The sequence below is a fragment of the Malus domestica genome, chromosome 14 (assembly GCF_042453785.1).
Source record: "Malus domestica chromosome 14, GDT2T_hap1".
NCBI lineage: Eukaryota > Viridiplantae > Streptophyta > Magnoliopsida > Rosales > Rosaceae > Malus > Malus domestica.
Genome location: NC_091674.1, coordinates 4,898,138 through 4,924,690, shown reverse-complemented (window position 1 = coordinate 4,924,690; position 26,553 = coordinate 4,898,138). Strand labels below are relative to the sequence as shown.

The 26,553-nt window shown below is 37.2% G+C and overlaps 3 protein-coding genes across 5 annotated transcripts; 2 read left to right on the top strand and 1 right to left on the bottom strand.

Moving 5' to 3' along the window:
• The first annotated feature begins 3,019 nt into the window (after positions 1-3,019).
• On the top strand, positions 3,020-5,416 carry LOC103453754 (uncharacterized). The gene is made up of 5 exons (XM_008393323.4): positions 3,020-3,529; positions 3,749-3,907; positions 4,355-4,436; positions 4,617-4,799; positions 5,095-5,416. The coding sequence occupies exons 1-4, from the start codon at positions 3,191-3,193 to the stop codon at positions 4,766-4,768; spliced, it is 732 nt and encodes a 243-aa protein (XP_008391545.1). The 5' UTR covers positions 3,020-3,190; the 3' UTR covers positions 4,769-4,799; positions 5,095-5,416.
• Positions 5,417-5,842: 426 nt separating this feature from the next.
• Positions 5,843-9,469, bottom strand: LOC103453753 (BTB/POZ domain-containing protein At3g05675-like). Of its 2 annotated transcripts, XM_008393322.4 has the most exons (4): positions 9,128-9,467; positions 7,599-7,656; positions 7,248-7,481; positions 5,843-7,157 (listed from the first exon to the last, which is right to left on the bottom strand). In XM_008393322.4, exons 2-4 carry the CDS (start codon positions 7,608-7,610, stop codon positions 6,174-6,176), a joined length of 1,230 nt encoding a protein of 409 aa, XP_008391544.1. In that variant the 5' UTR covers positions 7,611-7,656; positions 9,128-9,467; the 3' UTR covers positions 5,843-6,173. The 2 variants fall into 2 exon arrangements, with proteins under 2 accessions (XP_008391544.1, XP_008391543.1); XM_008393321.4 differs by having other exon boundaries at positions 5,843-7,481; positions 9,128-9,469.
• A 1,795-nt stretch (positions 9,470-11,264) lies between these two features.
• Positions 11,265-14,066, top strand: LOC103453802 (rhomboid-like protein 15). Of its 2 annotated transcripts, none has more exons than XM_070812232.1 (10): positions 11,265-11,388; positions 11,984-12,075; positions 12,169-12,242; positions 12,373-12,467; positions 12,589-12,658; positions 12,859-13,037; positions 13,277-13,325; positions 13,414-13,470; positions 13,699-13,770; positions 13,857-14,066. In XM_070812232.1, exons 2-10 carry the CDS (start codon positions 12,021-12,023, stop codon positions 13,860-13,862), a joined length of 657 nt encoding a protein of 218 aa, XP_070668333.1. In that variant the 5' UTR covers positions 11,265-11,388; positions 11,984-12,020; the 3' UTR covers positions 13,863-14,066. The 2 variants fall into 2 exon arrangements, with proteins under 2 accessions (XP_070668333.1, XP_017192204.1); XM_017336715.3 differs by having other exon boundaries at positions 13,408-13,470.
• Positions 14,067-26,553: the final 12,487 nt, after the last annotated feature.

Genomic DNA, 26,553 nt, shown 5'->3' with positions numbered 1-26,553 from the left:
TGACAAATATGCTTATATTGTAAATATTCTTAACCAATTGAGCAGCAAGTTAATTGCGTTTTCCATTTTTATCGATAAAACTTTAGTTATACACCGTAATGTTTCAATTTGGTTTCAAGTCCTCTAAACCTTCAGTTGACATGAATTGAAACTTTAAGGGGGTAAGAATAAATAAAAAGTTGGGACAATTTTTTTTATTTAAATAATTTAGGAGAGGTTCAAAACTATTACATAATTTAGGAGAGAGAAGTGTTTTGAACCCTAGACACATGGGTGAAAATTCAACACCATATCTACTAGGATATTGGACCACATGCATAGGGACAATAATTCATATATAATTAAGGTTTTAAAAGACATTAAGCACTAGTCGGGTTGGGGTCTAGCGCCTAGATGAGGTCAAGGCGAGCGCCTAGGCGGATTTAAGTAAATCCATTTTGTTTCATGTTCATAAATGTCTGTTTATACTTAAAATATATATAATTTCATCATAAACTACAAAATAGAATGACATATATTTATGAAGTATTGGAACATAATGAAAACATGGCGAACAAGCATGTAATGTGTGCTCATTTAAGTATTCAACAAATCTATTACAATTTATTGAAAAAAATAAAATGCAAAATGAAAGTTATATATTTTTTATCTTAGTGAGCCACAACCTAGGCTGTGTCTAGACAGGTCTGGACGGGCTAGGGGGTCTAGGCGGACGTCTCAGCAGGTTTAGGCATCATTTCTTAATTTTTAAACGCTAGGCACTAATAGAGCTCTTTTGATAACATTTTGTTTTCAATTATTATTTTTATTTCTTTAAAATTAATTAATTTTTTTTCATAACTTGAAAAATTAATAACTGAAAGTGAGGGGGGGTTTAGGGTTTAAAGACCTTTACGAATTGGGCAAACGTTGACTTCATTGGATGAAGTGGAGTATAATGTGCAAGCCTAAAAGTGAAGGGGGGGGGGGTTTAGGGTTTAAAGACCTCTACGCATTCAACCTTGCATTACTTGCCAAGCAAGGATGGCGTTTCATCCAACAACTAGATTCTCTTGCTGCACATGTTTTCAAAGCTCGATACTCTCTAAAGCTAGACTTTTTGCAAGCCCCGGTGAAGACAAATGCGTCGTATTGCTGAAGAAGTATGGCGGAGGCTCAAGTGATTATTCGAAGGGGTTCTAGGTGGTGGGTAAAGGACGGTACACAGATTAAAATCTGGGGGGATAGTTGGCTGCCCAGAGAGAGTTTCTTTAAGGTTTTAAGTCTTATTCCTGTTGGAGTGGAGCATGATACTACAATGAATAGTCTGATGGTGGATGAGGGGTGTCTCAAATGGAATGTGGATTTAATTAAGTGCATATTCTCTAAGGAAGAGACAAAGTTGATTTTGAGTATCCCCTTGAGTTTTTTCAAGCCACCAGATAATTTAATTTGGGTTGTGGAGAGGAACGGAGTATTTTCAACAAAAAAATGCTTACTTTGTAGCTCGGTCTTGTAGAAATATAGGTGGGGATGAATCAACTGGCTCTGAAATGAATGGGGAGTTAAAATATACGTGGAAGACTTTGTGGAGAACTTGTGTACCATAGAAGGTTAAAATATGCGCATGGCGGTGTTAGACTAAGTCAAGCCCACACCGACATTCCTGCAACTTGAGGAGTCTTCATCAGTTCAACCTCTTCTCTTTAGCTGTTCCTCGTTTATAGGATTGTTGACTTTTTCAAATGTTTGTTGTAACTAAAGTTGCGCATGCAATTTTATCAGATTTGTAATTTTTGAATAGTCCTTGTATCTCGGGGTTTTCAAACCCTTTATGTAATCCTCAAGTCAATATAAATACATGCATCCCATCATTAACTGGGTATGCAATTGAAGTGAAAGAAACTGAGTCTTTAAAGTTTTACATGGTATCAGAGCCTTACTGTCTAACGACAAAAGATCTTCTTTTTTTCCTCGCTTCCAATAGCTGACAACAATGGTACTTCCTCTCAACCCTCCACTACCGTCACTTCAAACACTCCCACCCATCCCTTTTCCTCCATGACTACCATGGTCCACATCAAGCTTGATAGGAGCAACTACCCACTGTGGTTGGCCCAAATCGAGTCTTTAAAGTTTTACAGGCGGTGCTGTCTAAACACCCTACCAACTAGAGCAAATTTGAAGAGAAGGAAGATCATCACTACTGAAAATTGTCTTTCCTGCGATGGAGACCCGGAAGGTGTTGAACATACGTTGTTGGAATGCCCAAGATCAGCGTCTATCTGGTTCTCTAGCCCATTATGTTTGAGGATGGAAAGGCATATCCATGTGGTGGTTTTCGTATGTGGCTGGTTGAGGTGGCGGGATTACTTGCCCGTCAAAGCTTTGACTTAGCTTTGAATCAGGTGGATATCAACGGCAAATCCCAAGCTTGGTTGTAGGAATTTAGGAAGTGGCACGGTTTCAAGAAATGCAGCATACCGTCAATCCCTCAAAAAATGGGAGAAACCTGATGTGGGTTGGCTTAAATGCAAATTTGGTTGTGCGTGGGATGAATTAGGTGAGCTAGGGGGTATTGGCGTGGTGATCGAGATGAGAATGGTGCTTTTGTGGCAGGTACATCAATGAAAATTCGAGGGGTCTGCTCGGCAATGCTGGTTGAGATCATGGATGCTCGGGCAACAATACTTTTTGCTCACGACCTGGGAGTAACTCATTTGGCAGTGTATGGGGACGCAATGATGGTTATCAATGCTCTTCAAAAGGATGCGGCAACTCCATGCAATGGTACCTTTGGGAATATTTTTTGAATGATGCTAGTCAATTGTTGAAGTCTATTCTGAATTGGAAGGTCACATTTGGTCGACGGGAGACGAACAAGATTGCACATCGGCTTGCGAGATTGGGCTTATTTTTTTATTAAGATAGTATTACTATTTAATTTAGAGGTGCGAAATACTCTTTTTCCTTTGGTCGAGTTGAAATCTCCGACAAGGTTTTTAACAAGGCTCATTATTAGCATCCTATCCTATTTGATTGTACGTTTTCCTTCGTACTTCATCCAAAATAAAATAAAAATAATAATAACCGAAAACAAATACAAACAACTAAAACCTGAAAACTGAATAAACGGGTATAAATACCCGCCCGCAGCCGACGCACTAGTGTCATCACAACAACCAAGCTTCTGTCCAAAACACCGCAAAAAATGGAACAAAACCTCTCCGCCCAAACCCTCCCCAACCACCGGAGCGTCGCCTCAAACGACGACGACGACGCACCGACCCTAAGCCTTCAAGCCCTAGAAGCTCTGAAGGAGTTCCTAGCCGAGCAAAGCCAGTCATCACCCGACACCGCCGCCGAGAGCCAAGCAACCGATTCGACCGGTCCGGCTCTGATCTCCGAAGACTGGAGACTGAGTCAGTTCTGGTACGACCCCCGCACCGCCCAAACCCTAGCCCAAGAGGTCCTCACTCTCTGCAACTCCGCCACCGCCTCCGCTCGGGTCGCCTGCGTGGCTTGCCCCTCACTCTACGCCTATCTCAAGGTCCTTTCATCTTTTCAATATCTGGGTTTTTATCAAATTTTAAATCTTTTGTTTGATACGACTGTATTGGGAAAGAGCGGATTTGAGTTAAGCCACACAATGGGCCTGCAGTAATTTCATATTGAACTCGCCATTCACGAGAGTTGAACACTTGTGACTAGACCGTAGTGCTAATGATTTTGGTTTCTTTATTTTTTTCACTGATTTTTGGATTTTCAGAATGCTGATTCCGATGTGTCTGTACAACTGCTCGAGTATGACAAGCGGTTTGAGCAGTACGGCAGTGATTTCTCGTTCTACGATTACAACCGGCCTGAAGATTTGCCATTGGAGCTGAAGAATGCTTTTGACATTGTGGTTGCTGATCCTCCTTACCTGGTGAGCAATTGCGAAATTATGATTCTTTTATGTCTTTTGTTCCGATAGTGTTAGTTAATCTTTTGTTGCTTCGGTTCAGCGAGTTCAATTTGTATCACCGATTCATGTTTGGCCATATGTGCGTTCTCACTATGGGATATGCTGTGTGTGTTATGTACAAAAGAATATGAATCTTCACACACTCCGTAAGAAGTCGAAATACATTTTGATGATTGTATGTACCGCGTTTAGTTACCGCATTGCTTTTCTACATCTGTTGTACAGACGCTGAGTCCAGTTGCATAGGTGGGGCATGTAGTTTCATCCACTTCCTCTTTTTCGTTGGATTCAGACTAGTTAGATTGGGGAATACGGTTCTTCAGACAAATGTAGCTGTGAACTTGTGGTATTTTGGATGTTTTGATGGTTGTGAACATATTGCTTATGTAGTATAACTGGTGTTTTCAGAGTCAGGAGTGTTTGGAGAAAGTTGCTCAAACAATTTCATTTCTAGCACGATCAGAAAAATCTCACTTGCTTCTCCTCACAGGTAAACATTAGCATGTATAATTTTGTAAAACGCAATAAGAGTATTGTCATTCCTACACAGGCTAAACGGTAATTACTTCTAGAAGACAAGAATAATACATTTTAAATTAAACAATGTTGTTTCTTGCACATTTCAGCTGAGTGCATCCAACTAAATTGTTATATGATGACTTACTTGCAGGAGCTGTGCAGAAAGAGAGAGCAGCTGAACTCATGGGATTGCATCCGTGTGGTTTTAGGCCTCAACACTCTAGCAAACTAGGAAACGAGTTTCGGCTGTTCACAAACTATGATCCTGAGACGAGATTAGAAGGGTGGGAGGTAGAGAAGTAGGAGCTCTGTATTCTCTTGTGACCATAAACTGGTAAGTGACGGTTGGCCGGTGAAAATTTCTTTCTTCCTTCACAATAATATGTAATGGGAAGTCTACATTTGCTGTATTATAAAAAAAGGTCGTACCCAGTGCACAAGGCTCCCGCTTTAAATTAGCATATGCTAAGAACGCAGTTAAGATATGCATGCTTAATTCTGATTGAGTTTGTTGTGAAATCTGAACACTATTGTGCTTTTTACGATCATTGGGGAGAGGCAATTCTATTAATGTGTAGTTAGGTCACATTAACCAAATCTGAAACGTGACCGTGTTTCGATGGGTGCAGATTCACAACTCGGCATCAAACTTTACTGCCTGCAAGGCATAGACGGATACTAGAAAGATGTTGGCGGAAGCTCTCATATTGCATCAAAATTCAAGACAAGCTAAAGCAGAGCAGTATTTTTTTTGCTACTCCTCCAGGCTGTGTTTTTATCTCTTCATGTTTTCTTCAACGCCCCCACCCAACTTTTCAGCCGAACTTTTATTTGCTAGTTTTGATTGCAGCATTGTGCACATACATTTCTGGAGGATTTCTTGCTTCTTGTATCTTTGAGGATAAAATTCCAGTGCGTTAAAATTTTATAAAACTCCACCTTGCTCATGAATTGAAGCACCTTTGTCTTTGGTAAATACCGAAAAGTGCTTTTGTAATCCAATATTAGCTGTCGTTCTAAAAGCACTGCCATATTGGAGTCAGTCTCAAAGTTTACTCAAATTTTCTTTTTCTTCGTTTTTTGAGTAATTAGCACTTTTTAAGATTTGTTACATAAATGATCATCTTTTATTAACGATAACATATTGATCATATATTACTAATTCAACAATGACATAATAATTACGAACAATGATCTAATGACAACATAACAACTGACCGCTACCGTTTCTGCAACAAAATGTCACAAAGTGATCGTTCCTGCCAATTGCCCTCTATTTTTCTAGATGAGTCAGCCCAACCTAAAGAGCACCCACCAGAGCATAACGAATTCTTGTGAATATATTTCTGTACGCAAAATGGAAGCAACTCTCACTGATACTCTTCAAATACGGTATTCATACTTACAAAATTAACTAGGAGATTTGAGTTGGGTAGCCTTGTTTCATGAAGAACCCCAACAATTACAATTTTTTACATATGAGCCGGAGTTACGAGACCCGAAATTAAATGACATGACAACCTAGCGAGATTCAGTCTATACAGAACAAGTTCACAACAGAGCTACTAGTTCAAATATTCCATCTACTTCCGCGATCATTAACCCCTTCTCCCCAAGTTTTTGCAAAACACATTGGTTAAGAAAGGGTGTCCGAGAAACCAGTAGCTACTAAAACGGTTGAAAAGGGTCAAGAGAAGAGGTTAACGACTTAATGTGTATCGATTTTGTCATGGTTCACCGATATAAACGATAGTCTTCTTTTGGAAACCTTGGATCTGTAACACCATACCTCAAATGCCTCAGTCAGGTCAGGATATTGAATATGTTCGTTCTCCAACCATTCGGTCAATATCTCTGCCTGTTCAACAGATGGAAGTGCAAGAATTATGGAAACAAATGTCGATTCCAACGATTGCCACAGCTCACTATCCATCTTCAGCGTAGGAGCATCATCACCGGTAGTTGTGGCGGAATCAATCACTGGTTTCGCAACCCTCACAAAAGGAAGCCATACCTTTACCATATGAAGCCGTTTTGCAGTTGGCAAAATGACAGTGCCGTAACCTATTGCCTCTAGAATCTTTGCTGCAACCTCAACAACCCTAAGCTTTGTCTCAATCAGTTCAGTTGTCGGCCTTGCTTGCTTTACAGCCTTAACTATTTTATCCGATGCATCCATCCAATTGCAGACAAGTTCCCTCATAATTTCCAACTTAGTTAAAATCTGGCACGCCCACGACAGATCTGATAAAAGCCTTTGAAATGATTGCATCTTCCCTCCATCAGAAGATAATTCTACTTCACTTAACAAAGCTTCTAATAGATTATTAAATCTTCCATATAGTCTCTTCACACATTCTTTCACCTCGGATTTAATCTCATCATCGGCTGTTAGGAGAGGGGCATCATCGTCTTCAGTTAGCATGTACTCAAGCTGCTCCTGGGCAGAAGACTTGAGATCATTCATGATTGGAAGAGGGGACGATGTGGCAAATCGGATGGTTGACAAAAATATCGCCATGATTGATGAGTGATTGACTGGAAGAAGACGGGCAAGAATTGGCTCCACTTGTGATCCCAAGCGTGGTATGATCTTTAAAATCTCCTCCTCCTCGGACTCTTCCCAGGGAACTGCTTCCAAGTAGTTCACACAAGCAGTTATGATTTGTGGGCATCCAAGCTTGACAGCCACCTGGAGAATTCCAATGGCGTTTTTTACACCATGCCACAAGTCATCAACTAAGCCATCTACTATGATGTAAAAAAGGCGGAGAACACTGACATGGTGGTCAAATTCTGACTCTTGGCAGTATACGTCAACGCAGTTGCGTGAGTCAAGAATCTGACATGTCGGCCAATTTTCAGAGAGGCGATCAGCGAAATACTTGCTCTTTTCTATGAGGATCTGGGAATGACAATATAGCCGATCATCCCGCCCATCCTCTGTGCGTATCCTCACAACAACATCACTGGTTGATCGGTCCCCAATCTGACTAGGAGTACTTGTTTCAGAACCCTGAAAGAAAAAGAACGTTAAACGAATAGAAAAAAAATAACATACTAACCATACGAAAACAGAAATAAGGATAACAATCACAAGAACATTTAGAGTTGACATTGTTGGGAAACTTACAAGATACTCCATTGAAGCATTAAGCACTAACGAATATACCTTGAACACATGTCGCGATCTGTACATAAACATGATTAGCAACAATGTTAGCGAATTCCATCATTAATTTCCATACAAACTCGATATTTTACAAAATTACTTTGATCGTTTTCCTTTTTAGTTTGGCTTGAAATAGTAACAATTATCAACATATTGAGCTGATTATTGCAAATTGGGTCATAAAAGAAATGAAATCACACCAAATGAGAAACATTATGCGACCCAAAAGAGTTGAATTGTGATATTCTGGGACACTTCCCCGAATAACCAAACCATTTCATTATTGCCAGGTGCAATAAAACAGTTGATTGCACGAGTTCTTGTTACATTTCAACTATATACCAGTTCACAGGAAAGCAAGACAAAATCCAACCGATGGTTCATCGAGCGAACAATCCATGTACTTCTAACTAACCAACTTAAGTCCAATTCTCAACTAGTTGATGTAGATACTTCTTACAATCTATGTGCTCGTATCGTATCAAAGTAAGATCTGCAGATCAAACTCTCCCAAACATAATCTAGAACTCCAACTGATCCGAAAACACGTCAAGTAATTAAACAAACAGAAACAGAAAGAAAACATTTAAAGTATCTTTGCGAGGCAAATTCTACTTCAAGCATAATTAGCTTCCTTGTTTTCACTTTCCAACAACCAACATTCTATCAAAATCGAACATAAACTAATACGTCATCAAATTTAAAAAGAAGAACAGAAGAACAAGAAGATGAAAACTAAGGTAAACATAACTCAGCAAACGAGGTCGTAACAGGAACCGGGAACACATTTTTACAGAAACTAATGCATACATAACTTACTTTTGAGGATGAAATATATTGATATATAACTACAAATTAGATTACAAATTTGATCTTTATTTGACAGTACCTTAATTTTTTTTCTTCCCAATATTACATACAATAGGGTAGACATGGCACAAAAATGAGCGCAATGGCGTTCTAGGATTCATATTACCGATCTTACTTAGTGGGATAAGGCTTGGTTGTTGTTGTGATTGCTGTATTACATAAATTAGGGTAGCGCTATTCACATACATTTTTTATTTCTCATTAATTTTTGTCCATTAATCTTCTTCAATTCATACAGGCGACAACTGAACTGGGCGTGTGAGAGGTAAAAATACGTGCGTGGAAATTAATGTAAGTATTGGGACTAAACCCGTATGTTTCAACAACATAAATTTACAAAAATGAGATAAAAAATATAGCAAGAAAAATAAAGGGAGAAAAAAATATAAAATACTAAATTAATGGCCTTTATACCAAAGCTTGTGATTAGGAATTGTTATTTCAATTCACAAACCTAACTAAAATTTAAGCCTAATTCTGATTAAAGGAACAACATAAGGAATAATTAAGAAGTGAAATTTACAAAAAAATGAGTTTGATAGTAAGTAGCAGATGCAGTGAGAATGATAAGGTATCGGCCACAGGAAGTGCAGATATGGGTGAGAGAAGTGAATACTGACCTGGATGTTAGAGTTGCGGAGGAGAGTTAAGAGGACAGGAAACTGGCGCCGGGAAGGGTGTGCTGAATCGCTGAACACAACGGAACGGCGCAGGGCAAAGGGGAGAGAGACAGAGAGCCTGTAATCAACTTGGTTTTTTTTTTTTTTTTTTTTTTTTTATAAATATTTTAAGTATTTTTAATTTATTTTTCGGCTGCGAAACTCGTATTTTTTTAGATTTCAATAATGAAAACAATTTATTAAAATGTAATACTCATTGGCTTGTCTTTAATATTAGGCCAACTCCAAACCAATGCCTAAAACCTGTAATTTCCCTTTTATTTCCCCAATTCATTCAAATCCAAGTTTTAATTTGGATCTAAAACCTAAAAAAAAGCTAGATTTAGGCCAATATTAGTGGTGGAGCCCCATTCACATGGGTGTCTCTTCCACTTGTTTGCCAATAAAATTGAGCCAAACGGCTCTTTTGGTTGATCAACGGTTCACATTCAAATGGGTTGTTGGTTATCCAACGGTTCACATTTAATTTAGTTAATATTTTTGTTTTACATTTATAAATTTATTGAATCCAATAACTGCGATCGAATATGATCAAATCTAACGGTAAAATTTTTTTTTTCTAACGGCTTAGATTTAAATTCAACGGTTAAAATAATTATAAAAAATTATTTAACTCAAAATTCCCCCAAAAAACTCTATAAATACCTATATATTTGTTCAAACATCCATATAAAACTCACTTTTCTCCTATAATTCTTCCAATTTTTCTTTCTACCATCTTCCAAAACCATGTGTTTGCTCATGTGTCTTGTGTTTATACATCTATATCATGTGTTTCATATTTTTCTATAGTGTTTCATGAGTTTCATGTGTCGGTTTAGTGATTTTTCAATGTTTATCGGAATTTAAATATTTTTAGGTTAAAATGTTCATAAAATTAATTTAGGATAGTCTATATATATATTTTTAAAGTTAATTTAAAAAAAAATTAGCCTAAATTCATTTGTTAATCTAGGGCTAAATTTTTAGGCCAAAAGGGTTAGAACAGAAAAACTGTTTCTAGGTTAAAACCTAAATTTTCTGGGTTAAAAATTTTAGGTTTTAGGCCAAATGTTGGAGATGGTCTTATTAGGGGTGGGTTAAAAAAAAAAAAAATCAGACCGAACACCTAACCAAAACCTAAAAATTGAAAAAAAAAAAACCGAATCGAAGAAGGAAAAACTGAACCAAACCGAACTTTATTGGTTCGGTTTCAATTTTAGAGGTTCAAAAATTGAATCGAACTGAACCAAACCGAATCCCTTTACACTATGAATTTATGGCCATGATGTTTCTTTTGTGAAATTTTGTTGACAAGTTTGAAACTAACCCTAGGCTTTTGCAAGGAACATACTTGGTTCAATTAGGGAGGATATTCAATTGGTTATAGAGAAATTTTTTGGAAGTCTTTGGAACTTGAAAAAGCTTCTCTATTTTTTTACTTTTGGAATGGATACAGTGATCATTTTTCTTTACAATTAAGGTTGTTGATAGAATATATAATTGTATATGTATAACAATCTTCCCACTTTTCCAATTTTCTTATTATTAGTCTACCAATGTAAGCCTCTATATTAAATTCCATATTAAAAAAAAATTGAGTTTTATAAATAAATAAAAAAATCAAAATCGAATCGAACAAAACCAAACCTAGAAAAATTGAACTAAAAAAAATCGAACTGAAACGAAGTTTTGGTTCGGTTTCGATTTTGACAAAATACTGAACCGAATGAAACCGAGCACACCCTTAACTATTACTAGCATATTGGCTTGTCTTTATTATTACTAGCATATACCTACACGTTTTGTGTTTTTTTTTTTGTTTTTTTGAAAAGAAATTTGCAGAACCGAATCAAACCGAAAACTTTGCAAAACCGAATTGAAAACGTCCCGAACCAAGAATTTTGAATCATTTTGTACCTGAAACCGAAAAGTTCAGTATGTGATCCGGGATCCATATGCCTTTGTTCTGTAATCTTAAACCGAACCGAAACATACTTTATATATATGTAATATTAAATTATGTTTAAGAATTACGTGGACCGTTGGATTTGGTTGAAACTTAATCACAACAGTTCATACATTACCTAACTCACTCAACCTCACCTGAGTCACCTCACTCTCACAGTCTCACTCTGTGTCTCTCTCGTCTCGACTCATCTCCTTCGCCAACCCAAAATCGAGCTTTGCTTCGCCCTCTGATGTTGTATCCAAATTCCAAGGTAAATTTTTTCATTGTCAGTGTGGAAATCTGTAGTTATTAGAAAGAAGTGGAATTTCGCCACCCTCTTTCCCGTAGTCTCTTCAAAACAGTATTTCGTTATATCACGATCATTGTAAACCTAAATATTGAGCCTTTCTTAACTACAATCATTGGAAACCTAAATATTGAGCCTACCTTAACAATCCGTAATTTAGAGCCTCTAATGTCAGGCTATGTCACAGATCTTTCGGTCGCCTGCCTTGCCCATTTTGAACTCTAATGGAGAATTTCTACTCATTTTTATTTATATTTTTGTTTCTCCACACAAAAGCTTAATCTTGTTTAAGTTAAATTGTCTGTATAAACTATTTGTGGGGGGATTTGCTCTGTTAGTAGAAAAAGTAATATGCCTTATTTTTTTTGTATGCAAAGTGCAAACTGATTTCATCTCATGGTCGTCAAATGCTTATGTGCCTGCTAACTATTTGTGTGTTTGGACTCTTTAATGTGCCTGCTAAATGGTAATGGCAGTAAAATGCTTATGTCGTGTTTAATCTTATTCTTTTACATTGCCATATATTTTCTTAATTATTTGACATTTAAATCTGTTTCAGGTATGCATGGATCTTGCTGGTAGTGTTCCAAGTTGTTATGCCAAATGTTTCTTTACTGGGACACCTATGTGGCATTTTGTCAGGCTTTGCTTGTATGTTTCTCTCATTCTAATCTCCCGTTTTCTATTTTGTTGTGTCACACAAGGAAGTCGGTGATAATGTTTTGTGTTGGCTTTGCAATACAGATACTTACAGCTTATTAAATTTCCTCATTCCGGGAACATCCTTCTATTCTAAAATTGAGGCCTCCTCATTGTTTGTAAGTAAACTGCTTTTGATGATTCATCAATTTGGAAATCAACTATTGTTCGTCTTATCTAATTCAACTTATGCGTTTATAATTTGCATGCATTCCTAATCTTATTCTCTTTAAAACTTTATGCTTCCAGTCAAGTTGTGTAAGGCGGCCTAAATTTATTGTGTGCACTGGTGGGAATCCTTCAGCCTTCATCCCTACATATTCAACCCAAGGTACACCATGTAGGTAAGTATATTTCTGTTCCCTTTACTTTTCCTTGACTGATGAATTTTGGTAATTCGATTTCTTGAAAGACTACAGTTATCAGTGTTATAAGAGTTGTAAAATGATATATTTTATTTACCAGTGGATTCTCTGCTGGAAGTATCTGGAGAAACTTGTCTCCGTGGATCCCACGTAGGGAAACATCTGTACAGGTATTGTGTCTTTCACCTTTTGAGGATGTAAATGTTGGAAACCCTTTACTTACCGACCCCCTTTAGGATCCATGTTCTAACATCAAAATGTCACTTGTATGTTAAGAGTGTTGTGCCCTTAATTCAAACTTTGAAGTATGCACTTTGTTTGGTATAAATTCAGTGACTAAATTTGATGACTTCCTATTGCAATAATGCAGTCAGCACAAGACGGTCACAGGTTTCCTGGGAGGGGAAGAACACTTGCATCTGGTCGAAGTACTGTTTCTGATGTGGATTCAGAATCAAATTTACAGGCTAGACTCTTGGACAATAGCAACTCAGAACGTCCATCAGATGTGGCAGTTATTGGTACAGGACAGCAGTTATCTGATGGAAGGTACTAAAAAAACTTAATGCATACTTATAGCTTAACGAGTTTTGGGCATCTTTCACTAGCATTGCATTATGCATTCCCTAGATGTTTACATCTACTGCCTTGTTTTCTTTTTTATAAATAGTTTGCTTCACTAGTAAGAATGTTCTCAAAGTTCTAGTAAACGACGTAAATCTAAAGCAAATCCTAAGCAGTATGCATTTGGCTGGAAATGGTACTACCTCGGTTCCTCTTATTTTCAGGCGGGCAACACTAAATAGTGCAGCAGCAGAAATTCCTGTACACCACCAGGTTTGTCTCTTTAAATAATCATTTGGGTTTTCCCTGACGGTTCTTCCGGTCCTTCTGGATAAGTCTTTAACTTGTCTTTCAGATGCAGGATTATGTTGCTTCTGAAGAAGAAATCAAAAAGCTTGTATCAATGGGTTTTGAGAGGGTAAAATGTTAAACCGTGCTGTATTTCTCCTTAATCAAATGAGTTAACTATCCCATAGTATGCATTTTATTAGCTACCTTGATTCATATTGGTAAAGTTAGAGGACGCGGAAGTTTGCTATGACATACGTTACCGCGCATCATTAACGAGTTTAGTTGATGGTTAGCATTATAGTTCATGCTTTCTGTTATGAACATCTTCTAAAAACGTCTTGGTAATGGGCTACAGACACAGGTAGAAGTTGCCCTAGCAGCTGCAGATGGGGATCTTAACGTGGCAGCGGAAATTCTGAGCCAACAGGTCTGTCTTTCGAACTTGTTCGTTTCCCACGGGTGTTGAGAGTTGAGATTTCGTGCTTTAATTATGGGGATTGGGGTTTATTGCAGGGCTAAATGCAAGCAAGCAAGCAAGCTAACTCATTGACTTCCCAAAGACAAAGGATCACGTTTATGTAAATTTCCATGTCTGCCTACTGTATATTGTTTTAGACCCGTACCGTGAATATTTGATTCGGGGAGAAAAGATTGTGAATATGGTATATGACTACAGCACTGACATAACATCTGTTAAAATGAAAGCATTGAAATGGTTTACAATGCTGTAGTTTCTTCCTTCTGCATGCTTCAGCCGTGCGTGGACTGTTACTGTTAGCTGTTGATGTGCGCGTTCTTCTGCGCTCCACAATGATCCACGTCCAACAGTCAATCGGCTGGCGACAGCCCTTTAGCAATTTTTAGGCGACTGTCCTTAGCACTCCTCTAGGTGATGCATTAGGTTCTTAACTCACTGGATTGCAATAATAAATCATTCTGCTTGTAATGTTCCCCTGAAAGCTGATCAAATCAAACTAACAGAGAGAAATGAGAATTTCGTGGCTATAAGTTAAAAGAAGATTCAATGGTCAAAGATTAATAGAAGATTCAATGGTCAAAGGTTAACAGCAGTCGGATCATTGAATAGTTGAATTGGTTAGATAGTTGAATCATTGAATTGAAAGAAATCAATGACGAAAAATTAACAAGTTTGAACATATTTTATTATCCACTTTAATGGTAAAGGAATGATTTCCACTTACGGGGTGATATTTTTTCACAAATGAATTTTTATTTCTTAGGTTCGATTTTTGTGAATTGTGAGTTCCTCCATTCCCATTGGAGAATCCCCTTGTTGAAAATAACCGCGTTATCATTGTGAGACTTACTTAAAAGGCCTTTCCAACCAGGACGTAGACAAATCACATGTGGATCTAATAGTTGTTCCAAAGGTAAAGCGAAATCACAACAGGCTTCCTATCTAATAGTTGTTCCAAAAGTAAAGTAAAATCACAACAGGCTTCCTCATACCACCGGACATATCATACGAGAGATTCCACCCAATATCTGAGCATGACTCTCTTCACGTAGAAGTCCCCTTCACCAATGATTGGCACCTCGATAGCTACTAAAATGGGAGTGTCTGCCATTGTTTTAAAAATCCTTGCCTAGCGCTGTCTAGGCCCCGGCTAGGTACTAGGCGGCTGGTCACCGCATCAATTAATGCCTTTGAAAATTAAGAAAGGGCGCCTAAACCTGCTAAGGCTCCCGCCTAGAATGCCTAGGCATCCGCCTAGGTTGCAACTTACTTAGATAGAAAATAGATAACTTTCATTTTGAATTTTATTTTTTTTCATTTAATTGTAAGAGACTTGTTGAATACTTAAATGAACACACATTATAGGCTTGTTCCCTATGTTTTCATTATGTTCCAATCCTTCATAATATATATGTTATTCTATTTTGTAGTTTATGATGAAATTATAATATTTTAAGTACAAACAGACACTTATTTACATGAAATATAATAGATTTACTTAAATCCACCTAGTCCGCCTAGGCGTTAGGCCTCAGCTCGCCGCCCGACTAGCGCCTAACATCTTTTAAAACTTGATCTCTACTGGACAGGGCGAGTTCGCCAATATTTGAGTGAGCCACTCAATTGTTTCGCTCATTAACAAATTTAAGAGTTGCTCTAAGAGATTCACCTTAAACTCGATAGCAAGATACAAATTTTCTTTCTTCTAAAATCTCAAAATAAAATATCATTCACCTATGTTATCGATATATATATATATTTTTTTTCTTTCTATAAATTATCTTCAATATAGTTTTTAATTGTCTTCAACATACATAAACCTCGCATTGTATTTCTTTTTATCGTGATAAAAGGGAGTACAAAATACACCATTTCCTCACTTGTTCTTATTTGATTTTTCCTCACTTGTTCTTATTCTCTGCAATCTTACATAGAAATCAAAGCAGCTGAACAATAGTTAAAAGGGTTATTTTCCTGCAGACTCCTTTGGTGGTTTCACGATCACAACTGGGCATGTTGCATGATGTGTCTTAACACATAGAAATGAAAAGATAGAAGAAATGCGAAAAGTCAAGAAGAGAGAAAGAAGACTTTGTTATTACAGCAATAGCAGTTTCATTACATTGGAAAATGACTTAGCTCACTATCTATAGTGACTAGGATACTTGGCCATCAAGGATACTTGTAACTAACTAAAACAATCAAGACTATAGAATCATTACACATGTCATAGCAGAGATTATGCCACCTGACATTCTTATGGTTAATAATGCGCACAATAGTCACTCACACTTCCTAAGAACGCCCTGCACCCACCAAAAGAAACTATACAAGTCACATAAATAGCTCTGATGATAATCCAAGACTGATGGAAAATGATTTCCAAACATCTTTTTTCTCATTCTGCACACCTATTCTCTTTGGTTATTTGATTCTTCTTTTACTATTCAACCCAATGGCAAGAACAAAGGTGTGGGGAGGGAGACAACGATGATGCTGCGGAAATTATTTTCCAAATTGATTTGTACCGTTTTCAGGTGATTGTTAATGAAATTATGTGAGGAAAATTAATAAAAATGATTTGAAAACTTTGAGTTTTAACGATAAGGACAAAATAAAGGGTAAGGTGAATAGTTCCAATATTAACTTTTTAGTATAAAAATGTAATTTTTCGTTAAAATAAACAATACCAAGAACTTTACATTAAAGTTCCCAATTATGTGTGCGCCAAGGCCACGACTACCTACGACAAGAAGATCTACATGCATCTGCTCTGCGGCCTCGCAAGTCATGTCCTTGGGATCCCCACCTAGAATTAGAGTTTCTGCTTTGATCGGCACGACACATAATTACGATACCCGTTAATTAATTAACTAAATCTAATACCACCTATGCATCAGAAAGATGCAATAGCCACTAAACAGTTGCACATTTCCAGATGATTAAAATGTACGAGGCTAACAACACATGTAAATAGTGTTGGAAAATATTAGTATTTAGGTTTACTTTAATGTTTGGTTTTCTGGGCTTAGCCCGTTAGCATTAGGGTTTAGGGTTAGTTTATTATAAATAGAGTGTTTTGTTATTCATTAGAAATCAAGTCATTCACAATGTAGTCTCTTAGGGTTTTGTAGCCGTTTCGGCATTCTCAGTTTGTTTAATAATATTCTTATTATTCTTGTTAGTTTTGTTCGTTGCGCACTCTGATATTCAACTTGGTATCAGAGCAGGTTTGATCCTTTGGGATTTAATCTGTTCTTGATTAGTGTCAATTTGTTTGTATCAGTTTTGTTTGTCAGTTTACTGGGTATTAGTTTCGTCCGTCGTCTTCCGCTCATCCGTAGTCGAAGCCGTTCTTGTCACCACCACCGCACTGCAATATGTCCAGATAACCCGCACCACCATCTCCGCTGCTACCACCTGTTCACGGTACCCGCACCGACTCCTACCAGTCGGATCTGTCACAACCCAATGAAGTCCCCTTCTGCAAGTTGACTTTGCACTAGAAGTTTTGAAGCTTGCTGCAATTGGTTTTGCAAGCCTTGTTTGCTGCAATCGGTTTCGCCCAGAAGAAAAGAGAAGAAAGAAAGAAATATGGTATATTTGGTTGAATTTTTTGTTTGTTTGTTCGGCATCAGAATCGGCATTGGCATTAGCACTGGAATTTGTTGAATTGCATCCACCCGCTTCTTCAACGTTTGAAGAAGATGCCCGCGAGGATTGGAGTTGGTAGTATGGAAATTGCTTACTCGTTTGTTCGTTCGTTTGTTTGCTCGTTTGTTCGTTCGTTTGTTTGCTCGCTTGTTCGCTTTGTCTTGTCTTGTCCGCCTAATGGAGCTTGCATCCACATCTGCTTGTTTGCAAACTCATGTTGTATACCGCCATGAGTTTGACGGGGGGTGTTGGAAAATATTAGTATTTAGGTTTACTTTAATGTTTGGTTTTCTGGGCTTAGCCCGTTAGCATTAGGGTTTAGGGTTAGTTTATTATAAATAGAGTGTTTTGTTATTCATTAGAAATCAAGTCATTCACAATGTAGTCTCTTAGGGTTTTGTAGCCGTTTCGGCATTCTCAGTTTGTTTAATAATATTCTTATTATTCTTGTTAGTTTTGTTCGTTGCGCACTCTGATATTCAACTAATAGTATTTCATTTCTTAATGAATAAGGAATTACAATCAGGTTTATATACAACTTGGAAAATAGCTTAGTAACTAATTAAATCTAGTTAACTCATTAAACTAGTATTAGTTACATGAACAGTTGTAACAAACTTGTAACAATATTACAATTAACTATTGTGTATCTCTTTACACCCCCTCAAGCTGAATGGAAGAGGGCCGAGTGAAAGCTTGGATTGTAGATATTGAAACCGAGCTTTGGAGAGAGACTTGGTATGTATATCAGCAACTTGTTGCTGAGTATTGATATATTGCACTTTGAGCAGTTTGGCAAGAATAAGTTCACGAATGTAGTGGTAATCAATTTCCACGTGCTTTGTGCAAGCATGGAAAACTGGATTGGAGGCCAAAGATATAGTAGAAACATTGTCAAACCAAAGGGTGGAGTGAGTTGGAATGCCGCATACACACCTAAGTGAGTTCAATCGCAGTGTGCGCAAGAGATTGATATTTATCAAGGTAATGATGATCGATTTAGAGATCGCTTTTACACATAGGAGAGATAAATGTTTTGTCACTCTATTGATGATCGATTTAGGGATGCTTTTAGTTAGTAGAATATTGTTTTTAAACACTTTATTTAATTACAATTGTGTAATGATTAGATGGTTAAATCAAATTGAATTTCATGTTGCTGAATGACAAATGTGACTTTTCATTTTTGTTAGAACTAATATATGATTTTGAGTAATGCTACATAGGTTAAATTTGCGAACTAAATGATGTGTCACCAATAGAAAATGAACACGTTTATCAACGTTTAAGTAATAATCCAATTATCAAATTTCATGTCATTTAATTTACAAATTTAGTCTCCTTAGCAAGACTCATATAATTTTATGTTAAATCGCTTCAAAAACGAGAGGAGTGCTGTTGTGGAAAGTTGGAGTGCGAAAATGATCACCTCATTTAATAAGAAAACTTACATGAAGATGTAGATATATATACGCTGTCATTTTGGCCGTTCGCAACCTATATACCATGTTTCATGTTAGTCTTTTTCTTTTTCACTCATTTCATGTCTCCTGTTTTATCGTGTTTCGTGGAAAAATAATACCGAGGCACATGTACATTGGGAATTATGTGCAAGTTTAATGCATGCAAGTTAAAAGGAATTCGTGTCGTGTCTAACATCTGTTAAAATGATATCAAACAAATGTTTTGCAACATATGCTTCAACAATGGGAACTAAGGTTTACTTGAGCATTGGAATAGAAAAATAACAAATCTTAGATTGAAAACGCTTTAGAAAAAATGTTTTGAAACCAATCCTTAGAAAAAATGTTTTTGGAACCTAAAAATATTTTTTCTAAAAACGCTTTCAGTAGTTTAAAAGCACTTGCCAAATAAGCCCTAAGTTATCAAGCTGTCTAGAAAATGAAAATTGAAAACAAACAATCTGTTAGTCTTTTCAAAGAGAGAAATGTATGTCTTCAATAATAACAAGAGATAGGAATAGAGAAGTAATACAACAAGAGACTTTTCATCTCTTTTCTAAAACGCGAATTTATTTCTTGACTTTAAATTTTGAGTCTTTTTCTAATTTTATCTATTCCCTATTTTTTTTCCAACTTATCGTTTTTTTTTTCTTTCAACAAAAGATATTATTTACACTAAAAATGAGAGAGTAGCTTTGGTCTCACAATAGGTAAACAATAATTATAATATGGTTCAAATTCGCATTTGGTGAGAATCAAACCTAAAACTTCTAACTTACAAGTGAAGAAAAATACCATTAAACCGTAGTACTAATTGGCGTCACCCGCATGTTTTCAATCTCAATCATCATTGTTTCCTGTATTATTCAATGTTCTTATAATAGCGAAGGAAAACCCAAATTAGTAAGTAAAATATTATGGGCCAAGTTAATAGGCCTCATCCATGAGCAACCAGTTAATGGACCTCAATCATAAACAACCCGAAAAAGGGTACTATCGTAATATAGTCATCAAGTAAAAGCTCAAATTCGTTCATCATATAAGTTGCTCTCCGAGTCTACCCTAACTTTGCCTTGTCTCTGCGCGTCTCTCTCACCGTTTCGTTGCCGCGGCCAAGAATTGCAGAGCCCTTTCGAGAAATTGAGGTATACCCCCATTCTATCCCCAGTCTCCCTCTCTAATTGTTTTATCAGTGTTTTTGCTTTAAGGTTCACCTTCCTCTCTTTAGCTTCTTGGTTTGTTGTAGCAAGTAGCAACACAAAGAAAACTATGGAATCCTGATAAATTTGGCCTTTTTAGTTTATATTTTATTGAATTTGCATATGTTGTGAAATTTTAATGGATCATGATACTTCTCAATGATTTTATTTTTGTAAAATACTGTTAATTTATGATGCCCTGCCCACTTTTATCTGAATATGGTCAATAAAAAGTTATGGAAAGGATAAAGTTGTGTACACTAGACATTCCTACCCTTGCAAAGCGAGGAGCCTTGTTGTCTTGGGGTTGCTTTTTTTTTTAACTTTGAGTTTTAACGATAAGGACAAAATAAATAGTAAAGTGAATAGTAATATGATTGATTTTTTAGTCTAAAAATGTGGGTTTTCGTTAAAGTGAACAATACCGCGGGCTTTTCGTTAAAACTCCCAATTTTTTTGTGTTGAATTTGTGTGTTGTAGCATTTTAAGTTGCTTCTATGCAATTTTCATGCATCATGATATTTTTCAATGATTTTATTTTTCTGGTGTTGAATGTTTGTTCTATGTTTAATTTTCATGCACCATTATACTAAAAACCATATAAATCATAGAACAATATCATGATGCATGAAAATTACATAAAACAAACATTAAACCCCCAAAAAAATAAAATCATTGAAAAATATTATGATGCATGAAAATTGCATAGAAGCATCTTAAAAATGCTACAAATTCAACAAAAAAATTTATCCAAAAAAAAAAAGGCCAAATCTATCTACAAAAATCCAACTACAACTACCAAACAAAGGCTCCCCGCTTTATGAGGGTGAGGGAACGTCTAGTGTACACAGTTTTACCCTTACTTTGCAAAGAGACTATTTTCACAAATCAAATTTGTGACATTTTGATCATAAAGGAGCAACTTTTCCGTTGTACCAAGGCTACCAAGGTAACTAATTTTTTTTCTCTGCTACAAAAAGGTTCCCAGGTCTTAAAAATTATCCTTTCCATAGTTTTTTATCGGCCATCATCAGAGAAAAATGGCCAGGGCATCATAAATTAATGGTATTTTCCAAAAATAAAATAAGTGAGAAATATCATGATCCACACACATGCAAATTCAATCAAATATCAACTAAAAAGGCCAAATTTATCAGGATTTCGTAGCTTTCTTTGTGTTGCTACTTGCTACAACAAAACAAGAAGCTAAAGAGAAGAAGATGAACCTTAAAGCAAAAACATTAAGAAAACAATTAGAGAGGGAAACTGCGGGTAGAATGGGTATACCACAATTTCTCGAAAGGGCTCTGCAAGTCTAGGTCGTGGCGACGAAACCATGAGCAAGACGTGCAAAGACAAGGCAGGGTTAGGGTAGATTCGGAGAGCAACTTACAAGAAAAACGAATTAGGACTTTTACTTGATGACTATATTACAATAATAACCTTTTTCAAGTTGCTTATGATTGAGGTCCATTAACTGGTTGCTCATGGATGAGGCCTATCAACTTGGCCCATAATATTTTACCTACTAATTTGGATTTTCCTTCACTATTGTAAGAACATTGAATAATACAGGAAATAATGATGATTGAGATTGAAAACATGCGGGTGACGCCAATTAGTACTACGATCTAGTGATATTTTTTTTCACTTGTAAGTTAAAGGTTTTAGGTTCGATTATCTCCAAAGACGAATTTGGACCATATTATTGCCAACCATTGTGAGATTAAATCTACCCCTCCCTTTTAGTGTAAATAATATCTTTTGTTCAAAGAAAAAAAATGATAAGTTGGAAAAAAGAAAGAAGATATGGAATAGATATGGTTTATCAAAATTAGAAAAAAGACTCAAAATTTAAAGTCAAGAAATAAATTCGCGTTTTAAAAAAGAGATGAAAGGTGTCTTGTTGTAATACTCCTCTAATCCATACTCTCCTATCTCTAGTTATTATCGAAGACATACATTTCTCTCTTTGAAAGGCACCGACATATACACTGTTGACTCTTCGCAAACAACTCACAGATTCCCTAGTCCATATGTATGGTATTTGATAAACAAATCAATAAAATTTCTTCACTACTACTTAGCATTGATTGATATGGAGATAAATAACAAAAATTGAAAATTGAAAATCTAAACAGATTTGTAATCAAATCTAACAGTTAAAATACTCCAAACAATAAATGATATGTAGCATTGAAGCCACACCCACAAATTATATAACAACAACAACAACGACAAAGCTTTTTTCCGCTAAGTGGGGTTGGCTATATGAATTATAGAACGCCATTGAGCTCGGTTCTGAGTCACGTCTTCCGTTAGATCAAAGTACTCTAAATCTTTCTTACAGTCTTTTCCAAAGTTTTCTAGGTCTTCCTCTACTCCTTCGGCCCTGAACTTCTGTCCTGTAATCGCATCTTCTAACCGGAGAGTCAGTAGGCCCTTGTTTCACATGTCCAAACCACCGTAAATGATTTTCTCTCATCTTTCCTTCAATTTCGGCTACTTCTACTTTATCTCAAATATCCTCATTCCTAATCTTATCCTTTCTTGTGTGCCCACATATCCAACGAAGCATTCTCATCTTCACTACACCCATTTTATGTACGTGTTCATACTTCACCGTCTAACATTTCGTGCCATAAAGCATTGCTAGCTTTATTGTCATCCTATAAAATTTTGCCTTAAGCTTTAGTGGCATATGATGGTTACACAACACACTGGATGCACTCTTCCACTTCATCCATCCAGCTTGTATTTTATGGTTGAGGTCTCCATCCAACTCTCCGTTCTTATGCAAGATAGATCATACGTAGCGAAAACGATCGCTCTTTGGTATTTCCTGATCTCCAACCCTCACTCCTAACTCATTTGAGCCTTCGTTTGCACTGAACTTGCACTCCATATACTTTGTCTTTGACCGACTTAGGTGAAGACTTTTAGATTCCAACACTTCTCTCCAAAGGTTAAGCTTCGCATTTACTCATTCCTGAGTTTTATCTATTAACACTACATCGTCTGCGAAAAGCATACACCAAGGAATATTATCTTGAATATGTCCTATTAACTCATCCATTACCAATGCAAAAAGGTAAGGACTTAAAGATGAGCCTTGATGTAACCCTACAATTATGGGGAAGCTTTCAATTTGTCATTCATGAGTTCTTATGGCAGTCCTTGTTCCATCATACATATCATTTATAGTTTGGATATATGCTACTCATACTTCTTTCTTCTCTAAAATCCTCCAAAGAATGTCTCTTGGAACCCTATCATACGCTTTTTCCAAATCTATAAAGACCATGTGCAAATCATTTTTCATATCTTTATATCTTTCCATCGATCTTCATAAGAGATAGATTGCCTCCATGGTTGAGCGCCCTGGCATGAACCCGAATTGGTTGTTCGAGACCCGTGTCTCTTGCCTTAGTCTATGCTCAATTACTCTCTCCCAGAGCTTCATTGTATGACTCATTAACTTGATACCCCTATAGTTCATACAATTTTGTATGTTGCCCTTATTCTTGTAGATAGGCACCTAAGTGCTCTTTCACCACTCATTTCGCATCTTCTTCGTTTTCAAAATCCTATTGAAAAGGTCTGTGAGCCATAATATACCTGTCTCTCCTAAGATTTTCCACACTTCGATCGATATATCATCTGGGCCCATTGCTTTTCTATGCTTAATCTTTTTCAATGTTACAACCACTTATTCCTTCCTAATTTGACGGTTAAAGAAGTAGTTTCTACACTCTTCTGAGTTACTTAACTCCCCCCAAAGAAGTACTTATTTCATGTTCGTCATTGAAAGTCCATTATTCTCCTAAAATTCTTTGAACACTTTCTCTCTCAAATTCTAACTTTGGCATCGGAGGTTCTTCGGCCAAAGCCCCCCATTCATCGTGAACGCGTGAGGCTCTTGGCCTTGACCTTTGTTGATGCACAAAACCGGAGGTCTTGGAACAACGTAAATCCGGCCGTGAATCTGCATGAAATGTAAATAACACAAGATGTATCATGGTTCACCCCAAGGTTTGGGCTACGTCCACACTGATTGTATTATATTTCTCTGTTGAAGAGGGATAGAGAGAGCTTAGAGCTTAGGGGGTGTGAGGAGGCTTAGGGTTTGTAAGGGTGAGGAGACCCTTTTATAGAATAAGGGCTCCTCCCCTAATTACATATTTGCCCCTTCCTTTATTACATAATTACATTTAATTTCCCCGAGTATTTATACGAGGTCTAAATACGAGGCCCTAAATATGGTATAAATAGTAGTCCCCCAAGTCGTCAGTCAAGAGAGTCTTTTTGGCTGGAGACTTGAAATTTAGTCCATGTGTGGGCCGAAGTAACTAGATGCTATCTTGAACTGATGCTCGATATGAGGCAGTGCTCAATCTGAAATGACGCTTAACTAGAAGTAGCACACGGTGTGAGGCTGCTCGGCTCGTGGCTTATGTTGCCTTGGTTGGCTTGGCTTGCGGCGTTTGAAGGTGAGAGAGTCCCTTTTATAGAATAAGGGCTCGCTCCTCAATACATGAATAATGGGCTAGAGTTAATGCTCTCTAATGATGGTGAGGGAGTCCCTTTTATAGAATAACGGCTCGTTCCTCAATTCATAAATAATGGGCTAGAGTTGATGCTTGCGGCGAGGCGGTTGCTCAGTAGGTGGCGATGCTCTCTAATGGTGGTGAGGGAGTCCTTTTTATAGAATAAGGGCTCGCTCCTCAATACATGAATGATGGGCTAGAGTTAATGCTCGCGGCGATGCGGTTGCTTAGTAGGCGGCGATGCTCTCTAATGGTGGTGAGGGAGTCTCTTTTATAGAATAATGGCTCGCTCCTCAATACATAAGTGATGGGTTAGGAGTGATGCTCGCGATGAGGCGGTTGCTCAGTTAGCGGTGTTGCTCTTTAATGATGGTGAAGGAGTCCCTTTTATAAAATAAGGGTTTGCTCCTCAATACATGAATAATGAGTGCTCTTTAATGAAAGTGAGGGAGTCCGTTTTATAGAATAAGGGCTCGCTCCTCAATACATAAGTAATGGGCTACGTCCCCCAAGTATTTTTCATGAGGCCCAGTTGAGGCCCAATATATGGTACATAATGTAGTCCCCCAAGTCTTCGGTCAATAGAGTCTGTTGGTTGGAGACTTCAAATTGAATCCATGTATGGGCCGAAGTGGCGGTTGTTCGGAGGCGGTATTTGTATACCCTGCATTGAAGCTTTGTAGGTGAAGCTTTGCAAGTGAAGCTTTGAAGTTAGAGCTCTGTAAATGAAGCTTTCGAAGTTGGAGCTTTTGTAAATGAAGCTTTTGAAGCTAGAGCTCTGTAAATGAAGCTTTTGAAGCTGTTTGACATGAGTAATGCTCATGAATGTTTATGTTGATTGATATGAGTGATGCTCATGGATGTTGTCATGAGTGATGCTCATGAATGTTAACATGAGTGATGCTCATGAATGTGGACATGAATGATGGTCATGAATGTTTATGTATGATTGTCATGAGTGATGCTCATGAATGTTTATGTATGAATGACATGAGTAGTGCTCATGTATAATTTGGAGTATTAGGCGTATTTTTAATCACCTGATTGGTGGCATGAAGGAGAGTACGAGTTGTACATTTCATCACCTGGTTGGTGGCATGAATGACTAGTTGCCAAATTAGAGTACGGGTTGTACATCTCATCACCTGGTTGGTGATAATAGTGGCGGGTTGCCAAAAAATTGTGGAGTACTGGGCGCGTACTTTTGGTCACCTGGTTGGTGATAATAGTGGCAGGTTGCCGAATAATTATTGAGTACTGAGCGTACTTTTGATCGCTTGGTTGGAGCTATTTTGGGTTTATAGGCCTTTGCCCTCCACACAACATTCCAGCCCATTTATTTTGGGCTTTGCCGTTTTTTTTTTACTATTATTACCCTCTGATGGGGTTTATACAGATGTCTCCGAGAGATAAAAAAAATAAATTACATCATACATTTGTCAAAAAGGTAAATCACATCATTCTGGTGAGGTGTTTATTCTTTGTTTTTGCTTTCTCTTTTGCTTTTGTTTCTGTTTTCTCTTTTCCACCGCATATCTCTCTGTCTCTGTCTCTACGCTGCTGTCTATTTGTAAAGAGCATCTTTGGAGGTCATCACTTATCAGCCCCGCGACCACTTTCTTTGGAGGTCATCAACCCACATATGCTTGCATGCACCCCTTTTTAAGAAATTCATATTCAATGGTTGCTTTGTCTGTCTCTATCTCACATATTATATCACATATTATATCCCCCACTTCTATCTTATCTCCTTCTTTCTTTCTCCACTTAAAAATGTTTTCCTGACTCATTGTCGGTGATAAAGCTGGCATTTCAACGACAATGTGAAGAGGAAGTTCTGATGTGTTTATGCCCAAGGAACTTGGGAGA